Raw genomic sequence first — 22,962 nt, 5'->3', positions numbered from 1 at the left:
GGAAAACCAATCCGACCCACCAGGAGGTGATTTTATTTTCTGTCTCTCGCCCCTTTTCATTTTGAATGATCATGGGGAAGCTGCCGTGACGATGGCGTTTTAATGAGTGTCAGAGCAGGAGAGACGTAATAATGTGTCTTTCTGACGTGTGACAACAGCGGTGGGGCTGGATGGACCTGGAGCATGGTGATAAAGGGCAGGAGGAACAGGCCCTGCGTAAAAACGGAATCTCATATCATCGTATTGAAAAGAGGAAATGCAGGTCAGCAGAGAAACTCTGGCATAAAAACAAGAAATGCTGTAACCACTCCGCAGTTCTGGCAGCATCTGTGGAAAGAGAAGCAGAGTTAACGTTTCGGGTCAGTGACCCTTCATCTTTCCACAGATGCTGCCAGACCTGCTGAGTGGTTCCAGCATTTCTTGTTTTTAATTTCAGATTTCCAGCATCCGCAGTATTTTGCTTTTATTTTAGAGAAACTCTGGCATCCTCAGTGCACAGTTCGGAAAGAAGATATAAGTTGTTACGTGTGACCAAGCCTGTCTATATCTTGGATTAGCAGTACTGGAGTGCTAACGTGCATCCAACATTTCAAAACTTGCCATTTTTCACAGTGTTTTAAATATTTGCGCCGTGTTGAGGCCATAGACGGGTTGAGTTCTAACACCAGTATTCTATCCTCACAAGGCTGTCTTGACTGAGGAGGAGGTTTAGTCTAAAGTTTAGAACTTGCATATTAATAGCGTATTTCACCATCTCGGGGACGCTCCAAAGCCTTTAATAGTCAATGATGTACTTTTAAAGTGTAGCCACTGTTGTAATGTGGAAAAATGTTCCCAAGAAATTGCAACGAGATAATGACCAGTTAATGGTTGAGGGATAAAAATTGGCCAGGACACCAGGGAGAGTAATGCCATGACATGTTTTACCTCCACCTGAGAGGGCAGACAGGGTCTTGGTTTGACTTCTCATCAGAAATGGTGCCTCCAGCAGTGCAGCATTCCGTCCATACTGCACTGAAGGTCAGCCTGGATTACATGTTTAAGTGTCTGGAATGATCTATATTAAATCCTGTGTAAAACAAGTAAGCACACCTGTCTGTTTTGGAGTTGTTCTCATTATCTCATGAAAAATATGCCCAAATGTGTCTCAGTCCTAAATTATAACCACAGCCTGTGACACTGAGTTTCTGATGAACGTGAGCCAATCCTCCTTTTGAGGTCTGATGCCCAGCCACTTTTGAGATGCGCTGGCCATTTTACTTACAGACCCAAGCTAAAGTTCAAGCTTTAATTACATGTACAAGGGAGTTTTATGCAGCATCACATTCAGTTGGATGATATGCTATTTCATAATGAAAGGAATTTTACACCATGGAATAATGATACAAATATACTAATGGTTACATCATATAAAGGCTTCATATTGAAGCTAGTATTTTGGGCCAAATTCTCAGGAGTTTGGAGAATGAGAAGTGATCTCATTCAAACATACAAGATTCTGAAGGGGCTTGTTACAGCCAGGTGAGGAGGGAGACTCAGGCTCCCCTTTTTGCCCCTTCTCTGGTTTGACCCCAAGGGTTTATTCCTTTTTAACATAGGATTGAACTTACCGACTCAGTGAGCGCTTGCTCCTGGTCCTCTAATGTAATTGCAAAAGAACCAATCAGACAGGTTTTCTTGAGTTTAAACAAGAAAGATGAAAGTTTATTATTCTTAACACTCTAAACCAGTTAAAATTACTAAAATATGCTACGCATTCACACGAGTCTCACACACACACAAACACACAAATAGATTACAGAGGGAAAACCGCTTTGGTGGTTGGAGTAGAGTCTGGAATAAATTGAATTTAAATACAATTTTAAATCTCAAGTCCTCAGCTGAAATTGTATTCCAGAAGTCCTAGCTGGGCCACGTGCACTGTGATGGGCTTGCTTTTCTCAGGGCTTCTGTAGGCAGAAGAGGGGTTCGATTCTTGTCCCCTAGTTGCTGGCTGTGGCGGTTTGACTGGAGAGAGAGAGAACGAGAACTGCTTCGTGATGGTTTTTTCAGTTACTTTTGTCTGCTTTCTGTGTGATAAAGCTTACAGTCTTCCCAGAGCTGCACAAGCAGTCACATGACATTACCAAACCTCTTTGTGCTGTTAATGAGGTCCTTCTGGAATCTTCTCAGATTCAAGGCTCTATCCCTCAAGCTGTCCGGTCACACTTGGGGGTTGGCTCTTTCAAGGTCAATGGGTGTCGATAGCCCCTGATGACCATGTTGATAAGGCCATCCCAGGTAATTTAATCAGTGAGCATCCCATTATTCTGGCTAGGTTGAGTCAGTCGTGTTGTCTCCTTTGGTGTTTCAAATGTAAATTGCAGTGGCCATCTTGGCTGTCAGTTTATTATTTTTTTTAAGTTATTTGTAAGAATTTCCAGTAAAAGGCAAAATTCCAGCCGATGAAATTAATATTTCCCATTTGACATGTAGGGTAAACACTCAGAGATTGGTCGAGGAATCTAAAACACAGGGACACAGTCTCGTGATAAGGGGCTGATCATTTAGGACCGAGTTGAGGAGAAATTACTTCAATCAAAGGGCTGTGAAACTTTGGAATTCACCACCCCAGAGGGTTGTGGATACTCCATCATTTAATACGTTTAAGGCTGGGATAGACAGATTTTTGGTGTCTCAGGGAATCAAGGGATATGGCGAGTGGGCGGGAAAGTGGAGCTGAAGTTTAAGATCAGCCATGATCGTATTGAACGTTGGAGCAAGCTTGATGGGCCATATGGTCTAGTCCTGCTTCTATTTCTTGTGTTCTTGGGTAGGAGTTAAAATATCTTTATATAGTGTGGTTAGAATTTTAAAGTTGCTGCCACATGCCAGTATTGAAGCAATATCTGTAAAGTCTGTTTAAAGGCAATTAGATAGTTGCCTGAAAAAGAGGAACATTTAAATGGTCTGGGAAGTTTACCCTCCATAAACTTGAGGTCATCCAAAACTTTGTTGCGCGTGTCCTAATTCGCATCAAGTCCCATTCCCTCATCACCCCTGTGCTCGCTGGCCTGTATTGGCTTCTGGTTAAGCAATGCATCATTTTAAAATTTCAACTCCCTCCCATGACCTCACCCTTCCCTATCTCTGTAATCTTCTCCAGCCCTACAAACCTCCATGATATCTGCACTCCTCCAAGTTTGCCCTCTTGAGCATCCCTGGTTTGATGGCTATGCCTTCAGTTGCCAAGGCCCAAAGTTATGGAATTCCCTTCCTAAAGTTCTTTGCTTTGCTAGTTCTCTTTCTGCCTTTAAGACACGACCTCTTTGACCAAGCTTATGGTTATCAACCCTGATATCTCATTATATGGCTCTTCAAATTGTGTTTGGTAATGTTCCTGTGAAGCCTTGGGATGCTTTAGTACATTAAAGACATAAATACAAGCTGTTGAACTTCCTAATCTATTCATGTGGAGAACAACACTAGCGCCAGACTTGATGGGCTAAATAGCCTACCGGGGAGGCAGTGCCCTAGTGGTAATGTCACTGGATGAGTAACCCAGAGACCCAGGGTATTGCTCTGAGGACTTGGGTTTGAATCCCACCACAGCAGAAGGTGGAATTTGAATTCAATTAATAAATCTGGAATTAAAAAGCTAGTCTAATGTCCATGAAACCATTGTCAATTGTTGTAAAAACCTGTCTGGTTCACTAATGTCCTTTAGGGAAAGAAATCTGTTCTTACCTGGTCTGGCCTACATGTGACTCCAGACCCACAGCAATGTGGTTGACTCTTAAATGCCCTCTGAAATGGCCTAGCAAGCCACTCAGTTGTGTCAAACCGCGACAAGGTCAATAAGAAATGAAACCGGGTGGACCTACCCCACATGGACTGCAGTGGTTCAAGAAGGCAGCTCACTATCACCTTCTCAAGGGCAATTAGGGATGGGCAATAAATGCTGGCCTAGCCAGTGACACCCGTATCAAATGAATTAATTTTTAAAAACCCTCTGGTATAACGTTCTGTAATTCTACAAAGCATTTTGTCAATATCATCTGAGCTATGAGCTATTACTGCTTTGAAACAGAAGTAGGCTTTTCACCCCTTCAAGCCTGTTTCACCATTTTGTTAATCCCAGTTCACTGCCCTTTATTCATATTTGTCAATGCTGTTACTTCCCCAGGATGCATCTAATTGATTTTGCAGCAATGGTTATCTAGGTCAATACATTCCCCATAGTCACAACCCTTTTTGTGAAGAAGCTTTCTCTTGGACTTGATTTTAGATTGAATTTTATGATTATAGGTTAGAAATTGAAGTGAACATACGAACATATGAATTAGGAGCAGGAGTAGGCCACTCGTCCCCTTGAGCCTGCTCCACCATTCAACAAGATCATGGCTGATCTGATTGTAAACTCAACCCCACATTCCCGCCTAAGCCCAATAACCTTTCACTCCTTTGCTTATCAAGAATCTATCTACCTCTGCCTTAAAAAAATTCAAAGACTCTTCGGGCAATAATAGTTGGGGATTGGATCGGCTAGGGTTGTTTTCCTTAGGAGGCTGAGGGGTGACTTAATTGAGGTGTACAAAATTATGAGATAGAGTAAACAGGAAGGAGCTGTCCTAACAGAGAGGCCAATTACCGGGGGCACAGATTTAAGGTGATTGGTAGAAAGATTAGAGGGGACATGAACATTGGAGCAGGAGTAGGCCATTCAGCCCATCGAGCCTGTCCCGCCATTCAATACGATCATGGCTGATCATCCACTTCAATGCCTTTTTCCCCACACTATCCTCATATCCTTTTATGTCATTGGTATTTAGAAATCTGTCAACCTCTGCTTTAAACATGCTCAATGACTGAGTTTCCACAGCCCTCTGGAGTAGAGAATTCCAAAGATTCACAACCCTCCGAGTAAAGAAATTTCTCCTCATTTCTGTCCTGAGTGGCTTCCCCCTTATTTTGAAATTGTGTCCCCTGCTTCTAGACTCCCCAACCAGGGGAAACATCTTACCTGCATCTACCCTGTCTTTCCCTTTAAGTATTTTGTAGGTTTCAATGAGATCACCTCTCATTCTTTGAAACTCTAGAGAATACAGGCTCAGTTTCCCCAATCTCTCTTCATAGAACAGACCCGTCAACCTGGGAACAAGAATAGTGAACCTTCGTTGCACTCCCTCTGTGGCAATAATATCCTTCCTAAAGTAAGGAGACCAAAACTGCACACAGTACTCCAGGTGCTGTCTAACCAAGGTTCTATACAATTGAAGCAAGACTTCACTACTCCTGTACTTAAATCCTCTTGCGATAAAGGCTAACATACCATTAACCTTCCTAATTGCTTGCTGCACCTGCATGTTAGCTTTCAGTGACTTATTGACAGGACACAAAGGTCCCTTTGTACAGTGGTGCAGTGGTTAGCACCGCAGCCTCACAGCTCCAGCGACCCGGGTTCAATTCTGGGTACTGCCTGTGTGGAGTTTGCAAGTTCTCCCTGTGTCTGCGTGGGTTTTCTCCGGGTGCTCCGGTTTCCTCCCACATGCCAAAGACTTGCAGGTTGATAGGTAAATTGGCTATTAGCAATTGTCCCTAGTATAGGTAGGTGGTAGGGAAATATAGGGACAGGTGGGGATGTGGTAAGAATATGGAATTAGAGTAGGATTAGTATAAATGGGTGGTTGATGGTCGGCACAGACTCGGTGGGCCGAAGGGCCTGTTTCAGTGCTGTATCTCTCTAAACTCTAAACATCTACACTTTCTAATCGCTTCCCATCTAAGAAATACTCTGCACATCTGTTCCTCCTTCCAAAGTAGATAACCTCACATTTTCCCACATTATATTCCATCTGCCGCATTTTTGCCCACTCACTAAGTCTGTCCCAATCTCCTTAAGCCACTTTGCATCTTCCTCACAACACACATTCTCACCTAGTTCTGTGTCATCCGCGAACTTGGAAATATTACATTTGGTCCCCACATCCAGATCATTGATATATATTGTGAACAGCTGGGGCCCAAGCACTGATCCCTGCGGTAGCCCAATTGTCACAGCCTGCCAATGCGAGAATGACCTATTTATTACTACTATCTGCTTTCTGCCTGTTTAACCAATCCTTAATCCATGCCAGTATACTACCTCCTATCCCATGTACTTTAATTTTGCTAACCAATCTCCTGTGGGGAACTTTATCAAAAGCCTTCTGAAAATCCAAGTATACCACATCCACTGACTCCTCTTTATCAATTCTGTTAGTAACATCCTCAAAAAACTCCCAACAGGTTTGTCAAACATGATTTCCCATTCATAAATCCATGTTCACTATGCCCAATCAGATCATTATTATCCAAGTGTCCATTTATCACATCCTTTAGAATAGATTCTAGCATTTTCCTGACAACTGATGTAAGGCTAACAGGTCTGAGAAAAAACTTCTCACTCAGAGGGTGGTGGGTGTCTAGAATTCACTGCCAGGTACAGTGGTGGAGGCAGAAACCCTGAACACTCATAAAAGGTACCTGGACATGCAACCGAAGTGCTGTAACCTGCATGGCTATGGACCAGGTGCTGGAAGATGGGATTAGATTGGGCGGCTTGTTTTTTCAGCCGGCACGGATACGATGGGCTGAATGGCCTCCTTCTGTGCCGTAATTTTTCTGTGATTCTACTCTGCTTCCACCACCTTTTGAGGAAGAGAGTTCCAAAGACACTCATCCCTCAGAGAAAAAAATGTCTCCTTATCTTTGTCTTAAATGGATCTTTAAATAATGGCCCCTTGTTCTAGATTCTCCCACAAGAGGAAACATTCTTTTCACATCCACCCTGTCAAGACCCCTCAGAATCTTTTATGTTTCAATCAAGGCGCCTCTTACTCTTCTAAACTCCAGCAGATGCAAGCCTCGCCTATCCAACTTTTCCTCATTAGACAACCCTCCCATTCCAGGTATTAGTCTAGTAAACCTTCTCTGAACTGCTTCCAATGCATTTACATCCTTTCTTAAATAAAGAGACCAGTACTGTACACAGTACTCCAGATGTGGCCTCACCAATGCCCTGTATAACTGAAGCATAACCTCCCTGCTTTGTATTCAATTCCCCTCGCGATAAACAATAACAGTCTATTAGCTTCTTTCCTAATTACTTGCTGTACCTGCATGCTAACCTTTTGCGATTCATGCACGAGGACACCCAGATAGCTCTGCAATCTCTCACCATTTAGATAATATGCTTTTTAATTCTTCCTGCCAAAATGGACAATTTCACATTTTCCCACATTACATTCTATTGCCAGATCTTTGCCCATTCTCTTAACCTATCTATATCCTGTCGTAACTTCTTTAAGTCCTCTTCACAACTTACTTTCCTACCTATCTTTTGTGTCATCAACAACCATACCTGTGGTCCCTTCATCCAAGTCATTTATATAAATTAGAAAAAGATGAGGCTGCAGCATCTTGCCAACCAGAAAATTATCCATTTATGCCTACTTTCTGTTTCCTGTGAGCTAGACAATCTTCTATCCATGCCACTATGTTAGCCCCTACATCATGAGCTTTTCCACAAGAACCTTTGATGTGGCACCTTATCAAATGCTTCTAGACATCTTAGTACAGTACATCCACTGGTTCCCCTTTATCCACAGCACATGTAACTTCTTCAAAGAACTCCAATAAATTGGTTAAACTAATTTCCCTTTCACAAAACCATGTTGACTCTGCCTGATTACCTTGACTATTTCGAAGTGCCTTGCTATAATGTCTTTAATAATAGCTTCTAAAATGTTCCCTAAGACAGGTGTTAAGCTAACTGGCCTGTAGTTTCCTGCTTTCTGTCTCCCTCTCTTTTTGAATAAAGGAGTTACATTGGCTATTTTCCAATGGAATGGAACCTTCTCGAATCTGGGAATTTTGGAAAATTTAAATCGACTTATCAACTATTTCAGTAGCCACTTCTTTTAAGACCCTCAGGTGAAGTCCATCAGGATCCTGGACCTTGTCAGCCCACAGCTCCAACAATTTGCTCAGTACCACTTCCCTGGTGATTGTAATATTCTTGAGTTCCTCCCTCCCTTCCATTTCCTGATTTACAGCTTTTTCTGGTTTGTTACTTGTATCCTCTATGGTGAAGACTGATGCAAAATACCTGCTCAGTTCATCTGCCATCTCCTTATTTTACTTTATTAATTCCCCAGACTCACTTTCTATAGGACCAACACTCACTATGTTAACCCTTTTCTTTTTTAAATATCTATAGAAACTCTTACTATCTGTTTTTGTATTTCTAGCCAGCTTTCTTTCAGACTTTAATTTTTCTCTCATTATTAATCTTTTCGTCATTCTTTGCTGCTTTTTATATTCTGTTCAATCTTCTGAACTGCCACTCATCTTTGCACAAATATATGCTTTTTCTTTAAGTTTGATACGATCGTTAACTTTTTTAGTCCTCCCCTTGGAATTTTTCTTTCTCATTAGAATGTATCTATTCTGTGTATTCTGAAATATCCCCTTAAATGTCTGCCACTGCATCTCTATTGACCTATCCCTTAACCTACTTTGCCAGTTCACTTTTGCTAGTTCTGCTTTCATGCCCTCATAATTGCCTTTATTTAAGTTTAAGATACTAGTCTTAGACCCATTCTTCTCTCCCACAAACTGAATGTAAAATTCAGTCATATTATGATCGCTGCTGACTAGGGGCACCTTCTCTGAGGTCATTAATCCTGTCTCATTGCACAATACCCAGTCTAGTATAGCCTGTTCTCTGGTTGGCTCCAGAATGTGCTGTTCTAAGAAACTATCCCAAAAACAAACATTCTATGAATTCCTCACCTTTGCCCATCTGATTTTTCTGGTCTGTATGTAGATTAAAATCCACCATGATTATTGCCGTACCTGTCTGACAAGCTCCCATTATTTATTCCTATATATCGCATCCTACCATGTGGTTACTGTTAGGGGGCTTATACACCACTCCCACAAGTGACTTCTCATCTCGACCCAAACCACTTCTACATCCTGGTTTCCTGAACTTAGGTCATCCCTCTCTATTGTGCTAATACCATCATTAATTAACAGAGCCACCCCTCCTGTGAATAGAAATGAAAATCAAGTAGCTCACAAAATAGGCTGCCGATTGCTATCCTCCACTTTGTGCAAGTACCCAAGACATTTATACCCCTGTATCTCCAGAGTGTTTTCCGTAATATTAAAGAATGTGATTTATTTTTTTCCATATTTAATTATCAATTTTGTGGTTTCCTGGAAGTAGGGAGGGCCGAAGAGACAGAGGTGGGTGAATACAGTCTGTGGCTCAGTTGATAAAAGCAGCATGGAGGTGGTGGTATAGTGGCAATGTCACTGGACTAGTAACTCAGAGACCCAGACTACTGCTCTGGGGATATGAGTTCGAATTCCACCATGGCAGATGGCGAAATTTTAATTCAATTAATCTGGGAATTTAAAAAGCTAGTCTAATGGTGACCATGAAACCATTGTCAATTGTTGTAAAAAGCCAGCTGGTTCACTAATGTCCTTTAGGGAAGGAAATCTGCTGTCCTTACCTGGTCTGGCCTACATGTGACTCCAGACCCACAGTAATATGTGGTTGACTCTTTTATAAAAAAAAAAAATGCCCTCTGAAATGGCCTAGCAAGCCACTCAGTTCAAGGGCAATTAGGGATGGGCAATAAATGCTGGTCTAGCCAGCGATGCCCACGTCCCACAAACAAATGAAAAATGTAAATGAGCTTACAGATCAGAAAGCCCCCCCATTTAATTCCTGAACTGTGCCAAGTTAGCTGAAAACAGCCTAAGTGGCAGTTGAGCCCATTACCCCTGGGCTTAGGAGAAGAAATCCAATCATGGATCCCGCTCTTATTAATTATTCAGTGACCACCGCCAGTGATCACCACAGTCTGGAGATGTCAGATGACGACAAGATCGAATTTGGTTCTGGTGTCTCCACAGCCAAATAGCATGCCAACGCTCAACTGTTTAGGTTTACAAAGGAATAATGGCCAGTTTGGTGAGGTAAGTGAAGGTGACTTGTGCCTTTAGAATCATACAACAACAGGTGCTATAGGGATGAAATTCAACTTTAGGGCACAAACAAGTGATGGGAGGGTTGGTATCCCATTATAAATCCACTCCATTTTCCTTTCCAATAACCGCCCTTTTCTGCCCCCCTGCCGAAATTGAATTTCACCCCCAATGACCTCAGAAGAGGAGAGGGGGATAAATTATATCACCATATATTTTACTAATTGTTGGTAATGAGGATGTGGTAAATAAATGCAAGTTTGCTCTTTCTAATAATAGGACAGAGGATGTAGAAGGCAGTAAAATGTTGAATGGTTCAGATGACATCTGTGTCATGAACTGAGTGGTCTTTCAATATTATTGGAACTCAGATCTGTTACATCCTTGAAACACACTCCAATCTATCACATTCTGTACACTCCAAACAGAAGCAGTTCATCATGCGCCAATTCATTCCATATCAGCATGTTCTTCACCCTCCCCCTGCCGTTTCCCCCCACCCTGATAATTTGAAATTAAGGGATTAGGTATCATTTCACTGCATGTTGAATTATAAACCTGTTTCAACTGACTATTTGTGAAATCCAAGACCAAGTTATGAAATGAATTTCAAACAAAACAGGTTAATTGTTGTGGGAGAAAGATTCTGGCATGCACCAGCCTCACACCTAGTACCTTAGGGGGAGTCAGCCTCATGCCATACATTGTTCTTAGGATATCAGCAGCACTGGAAAGGCAGTATTGTCCAATCCTATTTTGCCCGAGGCCATTAAGAATCAACAATGAAGTGTGCGAGTGGAGACATATGTAAGCACAACAAGTGGGAGTGACATATTCCCCTTCCTGAAGGATACGTATTAGTGAACCAGATGGATTTGTGTTAGACCACAAATTACCAGGTTTATTGAATTATATCTGTCATGTAGAATTTTAAATCATGACTTTTGGGTTGCAAATCTAACAGTGCTACATTTCGAAAGTAATTTGTCGTGAGACATTTTGGAACAGCCCGAGGAGGTGATAAGGTGTTAGGTAAATGCAAGCATTTTCTTTCTAATAATTGAACAGAAGATACATGAAAATGAGGTCATGCAGGTTTGATGCATGAGAAAGGCTGGTCTCGTAATGCAAGAGTGACAAAGTAATTGTTTGTAGTGAATTAGTTTTTGAATAGAAGCCAGCATTTTAATTTAGACAAATTTTAAGCAACACCAATGAACTGAGTGCTTGCTGAATGTAAAAGCAGTTGTTAAGATAGCTAGCTGGAAACTTTCTTCAGTGTTAAATGAAAGCCAGCTGGAAAATGAAAAGGAAAAGGAAAGACTTGCACTTATATAGCACCTTCCACACTACTGCACACCTCAAAGTGCTTTACAGCCAATAAAGTCCTTTTTGAAGTGTAGTCATTGTTGTAATGCAGGAAACACGTCAGAAACTGTGCACACAGCAAACTACCACCAACAGCAATTTGATATTGACCAGATAATCTGTTTTTGTGATGTTGAGGGATAAATATTGACCAGGATACCCCTGCCCCTCTTTGAAGTAGTGCCATGGGATCTTTTACAGCCACTTGAGCAGGCAGATGGGGCCCTCAGTTTAACGTCCCTTTCGAAAGATGGCACCTCCAACAGTGCAGCACTCCCTCAGTGCTGGGTGAAGAGAAACACAACGGCAGCACTTCAGAACATAATAGTGTTTAAAATTGAGGTATGGTGAAGGGAGAAATGGTCCGGGGCTGACTGACATCTGCAAAAATATAGCATCCAGTCCAAGTGCCCCAAGTATCACCATTTGCACCATACAGATCAGTCATGATCTGATTGATTGGTGGAACAGGCTGAATAGCCTGCACCTGTTCCGATGTTCCACTTAACCACCTAATACCCTGGACTGAATTTTATGGTGGTACGCTTTGAAGTCGGCAGCCTACAGGCACGGATGCACTGCCGCTGAGCCCCTGTGATTTTTCGCGCGGGGGCTCTTTTAAATGGAGGGGGCGGAACGGCCGCCTCTGATGTCATATAGGGGGCAGCCATTTCGTCCCTGGCAGCTGCGCCCAGTGCCACTGCGCAGGTGCCGGCGCCATTTTTAAAGGGCTTCAAGCCCTTGGGAACAAAGTGAATTGTGAATTTTTAAAGGGACATTTCTGTGAAACATCTTTAAAAAAAGTAATTAAAAGCTGGAGGCTCTTTCCTAACCACCCCCCCTCCCCCACTGTTTTTTTTATTGGCCTATATGTTGATAATTTATTTCATTCCCAATCTGAACTCTTCCCCAACCCCCGCAACCTTGTCATATTTGCCCGTCAATCCCTTCTCACCATCCCCACAGCCAATAGAAAGTAGTTTACCCGCTCCCCTCCTGTCCTGATAATATCACCCCTCCTCTCTCCCCACCAGTGTCTCGCCTTGAATCCCCAAACGGGGTTCAGAAGGTGTGTGACTTCCAGTCACCAGCTGCAATATTGGCGTGGGACGGCCGCCTGGTCCAGATAAGTTAATTAACATTTTTTTGAATATGTTTGAGTAGGCAAATGAAGCAGCAGTCGGGCGGGGGGGGGGGGGAGGGGGGTGCCTTGCCACCACCGCCAATAAAATGCGGCGGGGCCTTCTCCGTGTCGGAGGTCGTGGCAGGCTTCACCCGTAAGTATTTTACAGGCTCCATGCCGCGACCCTTGACATCAAGGAGCTGGTAAAATTCAGCCCTTTGCATTTTCACCAATTGCCCTAGGTTGGCGAGGGAAGCAAACGTGACATGAGGAAAAACTTTTTCGTGCAGCAAGTGGTTAAGGTCTGGAATGCACTGCGTGAGAGTGTGGTGGAGGCAGGTTCAATTAAGGCCCTTCGGTAGGGAACTAATCTGTCATTTGAAAAGGAAGAATGTGCAGAGTTACGGGAGAAGGTGGGAATGGTGTTAGGTGAATTGCTCATTTGGAGAGCTGGTGCAGACACGATGAGCTGAATGGCCTCCTTCTGCGCTGTAACAATTCTTTGATTAGAGAGCAATTTTCACATTTTCCCGGCAAATCTTTTTTAAAAATCATCCTTTGGAAGTGGGTGTTGCTGGCAAGACTGGCAGTTATTACCCATCACTAGTTGAACTGATTGCGGAGTCTAGCAGGAGCTTAGACCGAGACCATTTCTCCCTCTTTTAAGAGGCAGTTAACAGTTGACCACCTTGATGTGGGACTGGAATCACTGGGTAAAGGACGGTAAATTTCCTTACCGCAAGAACATTCGTGAACCAGCTGAGTTTTCACAACAAGCCGACAACCTCATGGTCACTTTTACTGACCAGATTTCAACAGAATTCAAATTTTTAAACTGCCATTGTGAAATTTGAACAAACATTCTCTGGGTTATTAGTCCAGTAACATAACCACTACACCACCGTACTCAATAACTGCCCCATGATTTTTGGCAATTTCATTTCATTTGCCTTAATGGTATAAACAGATGATAATGGCTATCTCCAATGCAGACAAGATTATCATAAAAAAGTTCTATTGTACATAATAGCGTTTAATATCATTTTGATTTGGATTCATGCTTGATACCCATTTACAGGGTTTGGGTTTAACATCTTGGGAGGAGTGGATAAACCCTGTTATCCTGGAAATTTTGGAATCTATGTGGCTAAAATAAGAGAAAATGAACCAGCAGCTCTTGATGGGAGACTTAGAGAGGGTGACAAGATCTTGGAGGTATGTTGTTGCAAATGTTCTAATTAAAAACAATGAATTGGGTTTTTTTGGAATTATGGATCATGTTACTTTGGGCAATGAAGAAAAAAAAAGCTGCAAATCTAAACAAAATCCTGGAAATATACATTGGTCTCCCAGCATCTGAAAGAACAGGTTAATATTTAAGGTGTAAATCTTTGTCAGCACTCGAAGATGTGAGTCTGTTTAGAGGATTGAACAAGAGAGGCAGTTAGTGGGTTAAATGGTTAGAAAACAAGTTTTAATTCATTCATGGGATGTGGGCGTCGCTGGCAAGGACCATCCCTAATTGCCCTTCAGAGGTGGTGGTGAGTCACTGCAGTCCACATGGTGTAGATACACACACACTGCTGTTAGGTAGGGAGTTCCAGGATTTTGACCAGTGGTGATGAAGGAATGGCGATATATTTCCAAGTCAGGATGGTGTGTGACCTGGAGGAGAACTTGCAGGTGGTGGTGTTTTCATGCGCCTGCTGCCCCTGTTGCAAGTGGTAGAGGTTGAGGGTTTGGAAGCTGCAGTCAAAGGAGCCTTGGAAAGTTGCTGCAGTGCATTTTGTAGATGGTACACACTGCTGCCACTGTGTGCCAGTGGTGGATGGAGCGAATGTTTAATAAATGCTTAGCTATGCCGGTGTAAACGTTATTTGTGCTGGTGAAAATTAACTTTTTCACCTTGTCAATGGCACAATTATGGGACATCCTAGAAACCATCATAATTTAGGAATTTATCCACAAGGATGTTGGCACTACAAGCTTCCTCCAATTGTTATTTGAAACCATGGTTACGTATTATGATGTTTCTCACTCTAGCTCGTGGCAGGGTGCTTAGAAGGCATTGGATGGCCATTTTGAGCTCAGCCATCAAGATATGACACAACCAAGGCTGAAGAGATTAAAAGACAAGTTAAAGAAAGAACAACTAATTAGATGATGCCAAGCTCAGGGTTTAAATGCTGAAAATTGTAGGAATAAGGAGAAACTGAAGGAGGTAATGATTTTCACAGTGTTGAAGAATGAGTTCTTCAGTGAGGAAGAGGAAAAGCATATAGACAGAGAAAGGAAACTTTTGTCTTCTGTCTGGGCTACATTTGAATCTACATTCTAAATGTGAAAGGACAGTGTGCTAGTCCCCATCCATGCTTTCATTATAAATAGATCACTTCCAACTGCACTGCTGCTTTATTGTATCTATTTTGATCTATTTATCTTTAGGCTGATGGAGTTTCACTTGTTAATATACTTCATGAGGAAGCAGCAAAAATATTTAGGAATATAACCAATGGCGAGTTAGTATTACAAATCGAGAGGCAGGTAAGGAACAATTCAAAAAAACATGAAATCATTCTTTGTGATAGATGTTTGTCGTTAAAGTCAGCTAGAGCAAATGATCTTGTGTAACATTAGTAAGGACCTTAGCACATTCCAATAGAGGAAGGAGCAGGTGCTTTACAAGAAGGCAAACAAGCTCCATCCCATTTCTCACACCACCCCTTCCCGCTGCCCCCGGCACCAAAAGCACAGCAACCCAAAACAACTCCCATCAGAACAAGATAGGTTAGCCCCTGAACACCCTGATCAACTATGCCAATAGATCAATTGTATTCAATTACATGCAAACAAAACATGTGGCACCTCCACCAACATGGAAATTAATGTAAAATTCTGCATAAATTAAAACAAATGTATAATGGTACTCTTTTTTTTGCATATGCAATTTTAGTAATAGAGTAGTGTGTATGCATGTCCTTTTATAGAGACACTTTCATAAAGAAACTGCTCAGGGACAGATTTTGCCATTTTTAGATTCTGCCTTCCCTGTGCCACTGGTTTCAATCTGTTCTCCTTGGTTATATATTTCGCAAAGCTTGTAGATTGCCTACACAGCAACTGGTCAGGAGATGATCCCAGAGTATTTTAGAAGCAAAGGTAATGGACATTACGAAGAGAAAGAAACCTTTTTTTTGACAATGAACAACCCCCTTTTCTTTTGACACTTTTTCTTTTCTCGGGCCTCGCGGAGAGTGAGTAGGTGATGCTGTCTTAGCATTGAAATTAGCAACAAGGAGGTTTGTCACAGCAAACCAAGGAGACTCCTTGTTATCTTATTCCATGTGGAAAGCAGGGCCTGTGCTCATCAATTTTCTTCAACGACACACTAATAGGCAACCCATTGTGTGCAGATTTCTGAGGCTAAACTTTTATTAAACTATTCATATGATGTTTTTCAGGTTGGATATGAGTTTGGCGATGAAGTGTGTTCAACATCTGAATGGAAGGTGCCACAACTCTGGCAGGTCATTCAAATATCTTCCCATGTATTAAAACGTGATAGAGATCGCATTGTACTGTTGAACCCAAGAGAAAACAACAACTTGTATTTATATAGCACGTTTAACTTAACATTCACAGGGGCATTATAATACAAAATATGACACCCAGCCACATAAGTGGATGCTCGGGCAGATTAGTCAAAGAGGTAGGTTTTAAAGATTGTCTTAAAGGAGGAAAGTGAGGCAGAGGCGTTTAGGGAATTCTAGAGGTTCCCATCTATCTACAATATATTAAAAACAATATATGCAGAAATTACACTGCAGACTTTATTACAGATGCAAACAAACTTACAAAAAGAGAGAAAAAAAGAGGCAGTTACATCATGCTAGGTGCTCCTGACCTGGATCCAGAGCTGACGAGCACTTTACAATTTTTCAAGTTCCCTGACCACACTACAATTAAACTCAGTAATTTCACCTTGTATTTACTTAACAAATAGATACAGCTCAACAGTGACAGAATAATACATTTTGTTTTGTGTGGTATAAAACCCCCATCCTTATAAAGCAGCATATCCTCTGACTTACCTTGAACAATACCACAGGATTTAAAATGTGTGTGTGCATCCAGACCAGAGTGATCGCGAAGCTTAGAGGTTTAAATTATGAGGACAGGTTGCATAAACTTGACTTATATTTCTTTAAGTAGAGAATATTGAGGAATAATCTTATTGAGGTATTCAAAATGTTAAAATGATTTGGATAGGGTAGATAAGAAACTACTTCATCTGGTGATAAGGAAATATAACAAAATTAGAGCAAGTTCATTTAGGAGGGAAATCAGGAAGCACTTTTCCACACAAAGTGTAATAGAAATCTGGAATTTTTCCCCCCAAAAGGCTGTGAGGCTGGGACAACTAGAGCTTTCAAAACTGACCAATAGATTTTTGTTGCGTAAAGGTATTGAGGGATAAGGAGTTGAGGTACAGATCAGCCATGTTACAACTGAATACTAGACAGGCTCGAGGATTGAATAGCCTGGTCCTCTTCCTATATTACGTTTTCAGAAAGGTGTTCTTTGTTGTTCTAAAAATGTGTACTTGTCTAAAACTCTTAAATGTGGTGAAAAACCCCATTGAATATAATGAAGAAAGGTTAAACCTAGGAGCAGCAACACATGATCAACAGACCTAGCCTTAATTTTTATTTATTCCAACTCCCATTTTCTATCCTATATAGACTAATTTATGCTTATATAGGTTCCACATGTGCTGATTGCCTCACTCAATCTTCAGGGGTGGGCACAGTAGCACAAAACAGGTGATTACATATCAGCTGGCTGCTGAACACTAAGGTTAATGACAAAGAAAATTGGGCGGAGTGTAAAACGAGCTGCCGATTCCCGATCACCTATTTGCACTCATGCTCCAGGTACATTTCACCCCCTTCACATCTAAATCTGGACACTGACCCTCTAGGTCTACCTACAAAAGAGGGCATCACAGCCAAGCCCAGTACCGTCCTTGCTGAGATTAGCTAGTTTAGAATTAGATTCTAAATTTGTTTAGATTAGAATCTTCTGATTCTGTAAAGGTTAATTCCACATTGGTGCACTTACCGTAGCTGAGTCATTGTGAGGGGCTTTAGGAGACAGCTTAATACAGAAATTCAGTCAGTTCCATTGATATTCAGAAAATGCTGAGGTTTCACTCTTCTACAATAAGATGACATCAGATTGAAGTCTTTCCCTGTAACACATTCCTACTTGAGCATTATTATATAAAATATTGAATGTGTTTGAGAACTGTTGCATCAAATACCAAGATTATCATCTTCTTCTTTGGCTTCCTTGTCTCGAGAGACAATGGGTAAGCACCTGGAGGTGGTCAGTGGTTTGTGATGCAGTGCCTGGAGTGGCTATAAAGGCCAATTCTAGAGTGACAGACTCTTCCACAGGTGCTGCAGATAAAGTTGGTTGTCGGAGCTGTTACACAGTTGGCTCTCCCCTTGCGCTTCTGTCTTTTTTCCTGCCAACTGCTCAGTCTCTTTGACTCGCCACACTTTAGCCCCGCCTTTATGGCTGTCAGCCAGCTCTGGCGATCACTGGCAACTGACTCCCACGACTTGTGATCAATGTCACAGAACTTCATGTCACGTTTGCAGACGTCTTTAAAGCAGAGATATGGACACCCGGTGGGTCTGATACGAGTGACGAGCTCGCTGTACAATGTGTCCTTGGGGATCCTGCCATCTTCCATGCGGCTCACATGGCCAAGCCACCTCAAGCGCTGCTGACTCAATAGGGTGTACGTGCTGGGGATGTTGGCCGCCTCGAGGACTTCTGTGTTGGAGATACGGTCCTGCCACCTGATGCCAAGGATTCTCTGGAGGCAAGGAAGATGGAATGAATTGAGATGTCGCTCTTGGCTGACATATGTTGTCCAGGCCTCACTGCCGTAGAGCAAGGTACTGAGGACACAGGCTTGATACACTCGGACTTTTGTGTTCTGTGTCAGTGCGCCATTTTCCCACACTCTCTTGGCCAGTCTGGACACAGCAGCGGAAACCTTTCCCATGCACATGTTGATTTCTGCATCGAGAGACAGATTACTGGTGATAGTTGAGCCTAGGTAGGTGAACTCTTGAACCACTTCCAGAGCGTGGTCGCCGATATTGATGGATGGAGCATTTCTGACGTCCTGTCCCATGATGTTCGTTTTCTTGAGGCTAATGGTTAGGCCAAATTCATTGCAGGCAGCCGCAATCCTGTCGATGAGTCTCTGCAGACACTCTTCAGTGTGAGATGTTAATGCAGCATCGTTAGCAAAGAGGAATTCCCTGATGAGGACTTTCCGTACTTTGGTCTTCGCTCTTAGACGGGCAAGGTTGAACAACCTGCCACCTGATCTTGTGTGGAGGAAAATTCCTTCTTCTGAAGACTTGAACGCATGTGAGAGCAGCAGGAAGAAGAAGATCCCAAACAGTGTAGGTGCGAAAACACAGCCCTGTTTCACGCCACTCAGGATAGGAAAGGGGTCTGATGAGGCGCCGCTATGCTGAATTGTGCCTTTCATATTGTCATGGAATGATCTGATGATACTTAGTAGCTTTGGTGGACATCCGATCTTTTCTAGTAGTCTGAAGAGACCATGTCTGCTGATGAGGTCAAAGGCTTTGGTGAGATCAATGAAAGCAACGTAGAGGGGCATCTGTTGTTCGCAACATTTCTCCTGTAGCTGGCGAAGGGCGAACAGCATGTCAATGGTGGATCTCTCTGCTCGAAAGCCACACTGTGCCTCAGAGTAGACACGCTCAGCCAGCTTCTGGAGCCTGTTTAAAGCGACTTGAGCGTAGACTTTCCCCACTATGCTGAGCAGGGAGATTCCACGGTAGTTGTTGCAGTCACCGCGGTCACCCTTGTTCTTATCGAGGGTGATGATATTGGCATCGCGCATGTCCTGTGGTACTGCTCCCTCATCCCAGCACAGGCAAAGCAGTTCATAGAGTGCTGAAAGCATAGCAGGCTTGGCACTCTTGATTATTTCAGGGGTAATGCCGTCCTTCCCAGGGGCTTTTCCGCTGGCTAGAGAATCAATGGCATCACTGACTTCCGATTTTGTTGGCTGTATATTCAGCTCATCCATGACTGGCAGAGACTCGGCTGCCTTGAGGGCGTTCTCAGTGACAACATTTTCCCTGGAGTACAGTTCTAGGTAGTGCTCCACCCAGCGGTCTATTTGCTTGCGTTGGTCAGTGATTGTGTCCCCTGATTTGGATTTGAGGGTGGGGGGGGGTGGGTGGGGGGTGCGATCTTCTTGATGGTTGGCCCAAAAGCTCTCTTAATGCCATCATACATTCCTCTAATGTTTCCAGTGTTGGAGGCCAGCTGAATACAACTGCATAGATGTTGCCAGTAGTCATTTGTGCAGCGCCTGGCTGTTCTTTGTGCAGCACTTCTGGCTGCTTTAAGTGCTATGGATGTTAACTCGCTGGGGCTTTCTATTAGTTCAACAGTGCAACAGTTGCACTGTTGAACTGCAAGAAAGCCCCCAGCAAGTTAACATCCGTAGCACTTAAAGCAACCAAGATTATAATGTTGTAGTATACTTGGAAGTATTGTGAACTGTGAGGAGAATAGCCATAGATTTAAAAAGGACATAAACAGGCTGGTGGAATGGGTGGACACGTGGCAGATGAAAGTTAACGCAGCCAAAGTGATACATTTTGGTCGGAAGGACAATATAAAATAAAGGATACAGTTCTCAAGGAGGTGCAGGAGCAGAGGGACCTGGGGGTATATGTGGACAAATTGTTGAAGGTGGCAGGGCAGGTTGTGAAAGTGTGGGTTGTGGGATCCTTTTGCTTTACAAATAGAGGCTTAAGAGTAGAAATACAAGAAAATTATGGTGATCCTTTATAAAACACTGGTGTTGCCCTCAACTGGAGTATTGTGTCCAATTCTGGGCAGCACACTTTGAGAAGGATGTGAAGGCTTTAGAGAATGCAGAAAAGATTTATGAGAATGGTTCCAGGTTACGTGGATAGATTGGAAAAGCTGGGCTGTTTTCCTTCGAGAATGTTGAGTGGATATTTGATAGAGCATTCAAAATCTGAATGGGTTCGGACAGGTAGGGAGAAACTGTTCCCATTGGCGGAAGGATCGAGAACCAGAGGATACCGATTAGAGGTGATTGGCAAAAAGAACCAAAAGCGACACGAGAAAATCTTTTTTTACACAGCAAGTGTTCAGCATCTGGATTGCACTGCCTGTGAGTGTGGTAGAGGCAGATTCAATCTTGGCTTTCAAAAGTGAATTGGATAATTATCTGAATAGAAAAATGTGCAGGGCTATTGAGAAAAGGCAGGGGAGCAGGATGAGCTGATTTGCTCTTGCAGAGAACTGGCACTGACACAACAGGCCTAATGTCCTCCTCTGTGCTCTAACCATGATGATTCTATACTAAACTAGTTAAAGCCAAAATCCTCTTCAGGTGCCCAAGATAGGGTTTCAGCAGTCACTTGCTTCATGGTATTAGTGGCAAGTTAAAAAGTCTCCTCCTGAATTCTGAGCACAGTTAATCATTTTCAAAAGCTTCACAGCACCATAAAAACAGGGTACTGGCTGAAACAGAACCAAGAACTATGAATGAATAGCAACGATGAGCCCAGTCTGTGTGGTATTGGAGGGCTGAGGATATGAGACTGAATTAATGGTGATAACTGTGTCCTTTACTGTCTGATCAACCTGCCAGTCCTCAATGCCCTGATACAGTTGAGTGTTGGGACAAGTGGAGTGGTATGATATCCTGCAAATTTCTGCCTTTATCCACCTGTCTTACAATTTGCTGTCTGAGTATTGCATGATTGCACAGAAATCCTAAAGGCTGTGAAACTATAACAAATCATATTTTACAACAAATCACTCATCTAATTGATCATTTATTACTGTTTAGTTCCAGTTTATGTATGTAGTAATAATAAAGCAGTTTTGTACCCTGATTTCCTAACTTCCTGTTTTTATTCCTGGCAGTACTCTGCAAAGAAACCTGAAAAATGCCGTAACCGTTCAAGGACGTTCAACAAAGGTAGACTGCCATGGATCATTCTAGCAACTTCTATAGTGACTGCAGTCGTTGTGATGGGGGCACTGAAACTCACAGCAGTAAAGAAATGAAATAAATCCCCATTTATTTATATGATAACCTGTATGATTGCTAGTATCTTTATTTTTTTGTTGGAGCACGATTCACAGCCACATCAAGCTAAGTGTAGGTAAAACAATATGTTGCACAAAATGGAAATATGATTTAAAAATGCAAATTCTGGAGACCTGAAATAACAGAGATAATGCCAGAAATCCACAGCAAGATTGGTCAGCATCTGAAAGAGAAAGGAAGGTTGTTATCTCAGATAAAGCTGCTTTGTCAGAACTGCCTAAGTGCTACGCACTGACAATTTACTGTTGAAATGTTGCATGCAATGCTTTCCATTACCCGTATGTTGGTTACTTGGCTGACTCTGGCCAATCACAATGTGCGCAAATTTTGATGGAAGTGGTGGAGAGGAAAAGCAGCAAGTGATGGAAGGAAATAAGACAGCCTTTTTGCATTTATTAATTGTGGTGAAACAATTCTTTAGTGTAACTTCATGATCTTGATACAGACTTCCAATGAGCTGTCATCCTCCTTCTTGAGAATGTGAAAGGAATTATAACAAGCCATTGAGGTTAATGGGAAGACTGTTACTGCTACTGATTTCAGCATTGTGGCTGAGGTGTCCAAATATTTTGCTTGTAAAGTTGAGTACCATTTTATCCAGTAGACATTGGAAAGATTCAGGAAAATGTGGTTCAATGGCTCAGTTGGTCACACCCATGCCTGAGTCACAAGTTCTGGGTTCAAGTCCCACTCCAGGACTTGAGCACAAAAAGTGAGGCTGGCATTCTAGTGCAGTCCTGAGGAAGTGTGGTGCTGTTGTTAGGATGAGATGTTAAACCAAGGAAGTGTCTTTCTTCTCAGGTGGATATAAAAGATCTCATGGCAATACTTTCAAAGAAGAGATGGGGAGTTCTCCCTGGTGCCCTGCCCAATATTTATCCCTCAATCAACATCGCAAAAACATTATGTGGTTATTGTTGTTTGTGGAAGCTTGCTGTATACGAATTGGCTGCCATGTTCCCCTATATTATGTCAGCTGTAGCTCAGTTGGTAACACTCTCACCTCTGATACAAGGTTTCAGGTTCAAGCCCCACTCCAGGACTTAAGCACAAAAATCAAGACTGACACTCCAGTGCAGAACTGAGGGAGCGCTGCACTGTTGGAGGTGCCATCTTTCAGATGAGATGTTAAACCGAGGCCCCATCTACCTATTCGGGTGGATGTAAAATTATTGTTGCACTATGTGAAGAGGAGGGGAGTTATCCCTGGTGTCCTGGCCAATATTTA

The 22,962-nt window shown here is 42.5% G+C and overlaps 1 protein-coding gene across 2 annotated transcripts; it reads left to right on the top strand.

Moving 5' to 3' along the window:
• LOC137376590 (mitochondrial scaffolding protein 1-like) lies at positions 1-21,719 on the top strand. 2 transcript variants are annotated; one of them, XM_068045429.1, is made up of 5 exons: positions 1-262; positions 13,593-13,729; positions 14,960-15,058; positions 15,976-16,037; positions 21,548-21,719. In XM_068045429.1, the coding sequence occupies exons 1-5, from the start codon at positions 184-186 to the stop codon at positions 21,624-21,626; spliced, it is 456 nt and encodes a 151-aa protein (XP_067901530.1). In that variant the 5' UTR covers positions 1-183; the 3' UTR covers positions 21,627-21,719. The 2 variants fall into 2 exon arrangements, with proteins under 2 accessions (XP_067901530.1, XP_067901529.1); XM_068045428.1 differs by having other exon boundaries at positions 15,976-16,041.
• Positions 21,720-22,962: the final 1,243 nt, after the last annotated feature.

This window comes from Heterodontus francisci, chromosome 13 (assembly GCF_036365525.1).
Source record: "Heterodontus francisci isolate sHetFra1 chromosome 13, sHetFra1.hap1, whole genome shotgun sequence".
Lineage (NCBI taxonomy): Eukaryota > Metazoa > Chordata > Chondrichthyes > Heterodontiformes > Heterodontidae > Heterodontus > Heterodontus francisci.
The sequence above is the reverse complement of the archived record's forward strand: the minus strand, read 5'-3'. Positions and strand labels throughout refer to the sequence as shown.

Coding starts and splice junctions, on each gene's coding strand:
- LOC137376590 (XM_068045428.1), top strand. CDS start 184: ATGGTGATAAAGGGCAGGAGGAACAGGCCCTGCGTAAAAACGGAATCT. Junction 13,730..14,959: donor AGGGTGACAAGATCTTGGAG/GTATGTTGTTGC, acceptor ATTTATCTTTAG/GCTGATGGAGTTTCACTTGT. Junction 16,042..21,547: donor AGGTGCCACAACTCTGGCAG/GTCATTCAAATA, acceptor TATTCCTGGCAG/TACTCTGCAAAGAAACCTGA.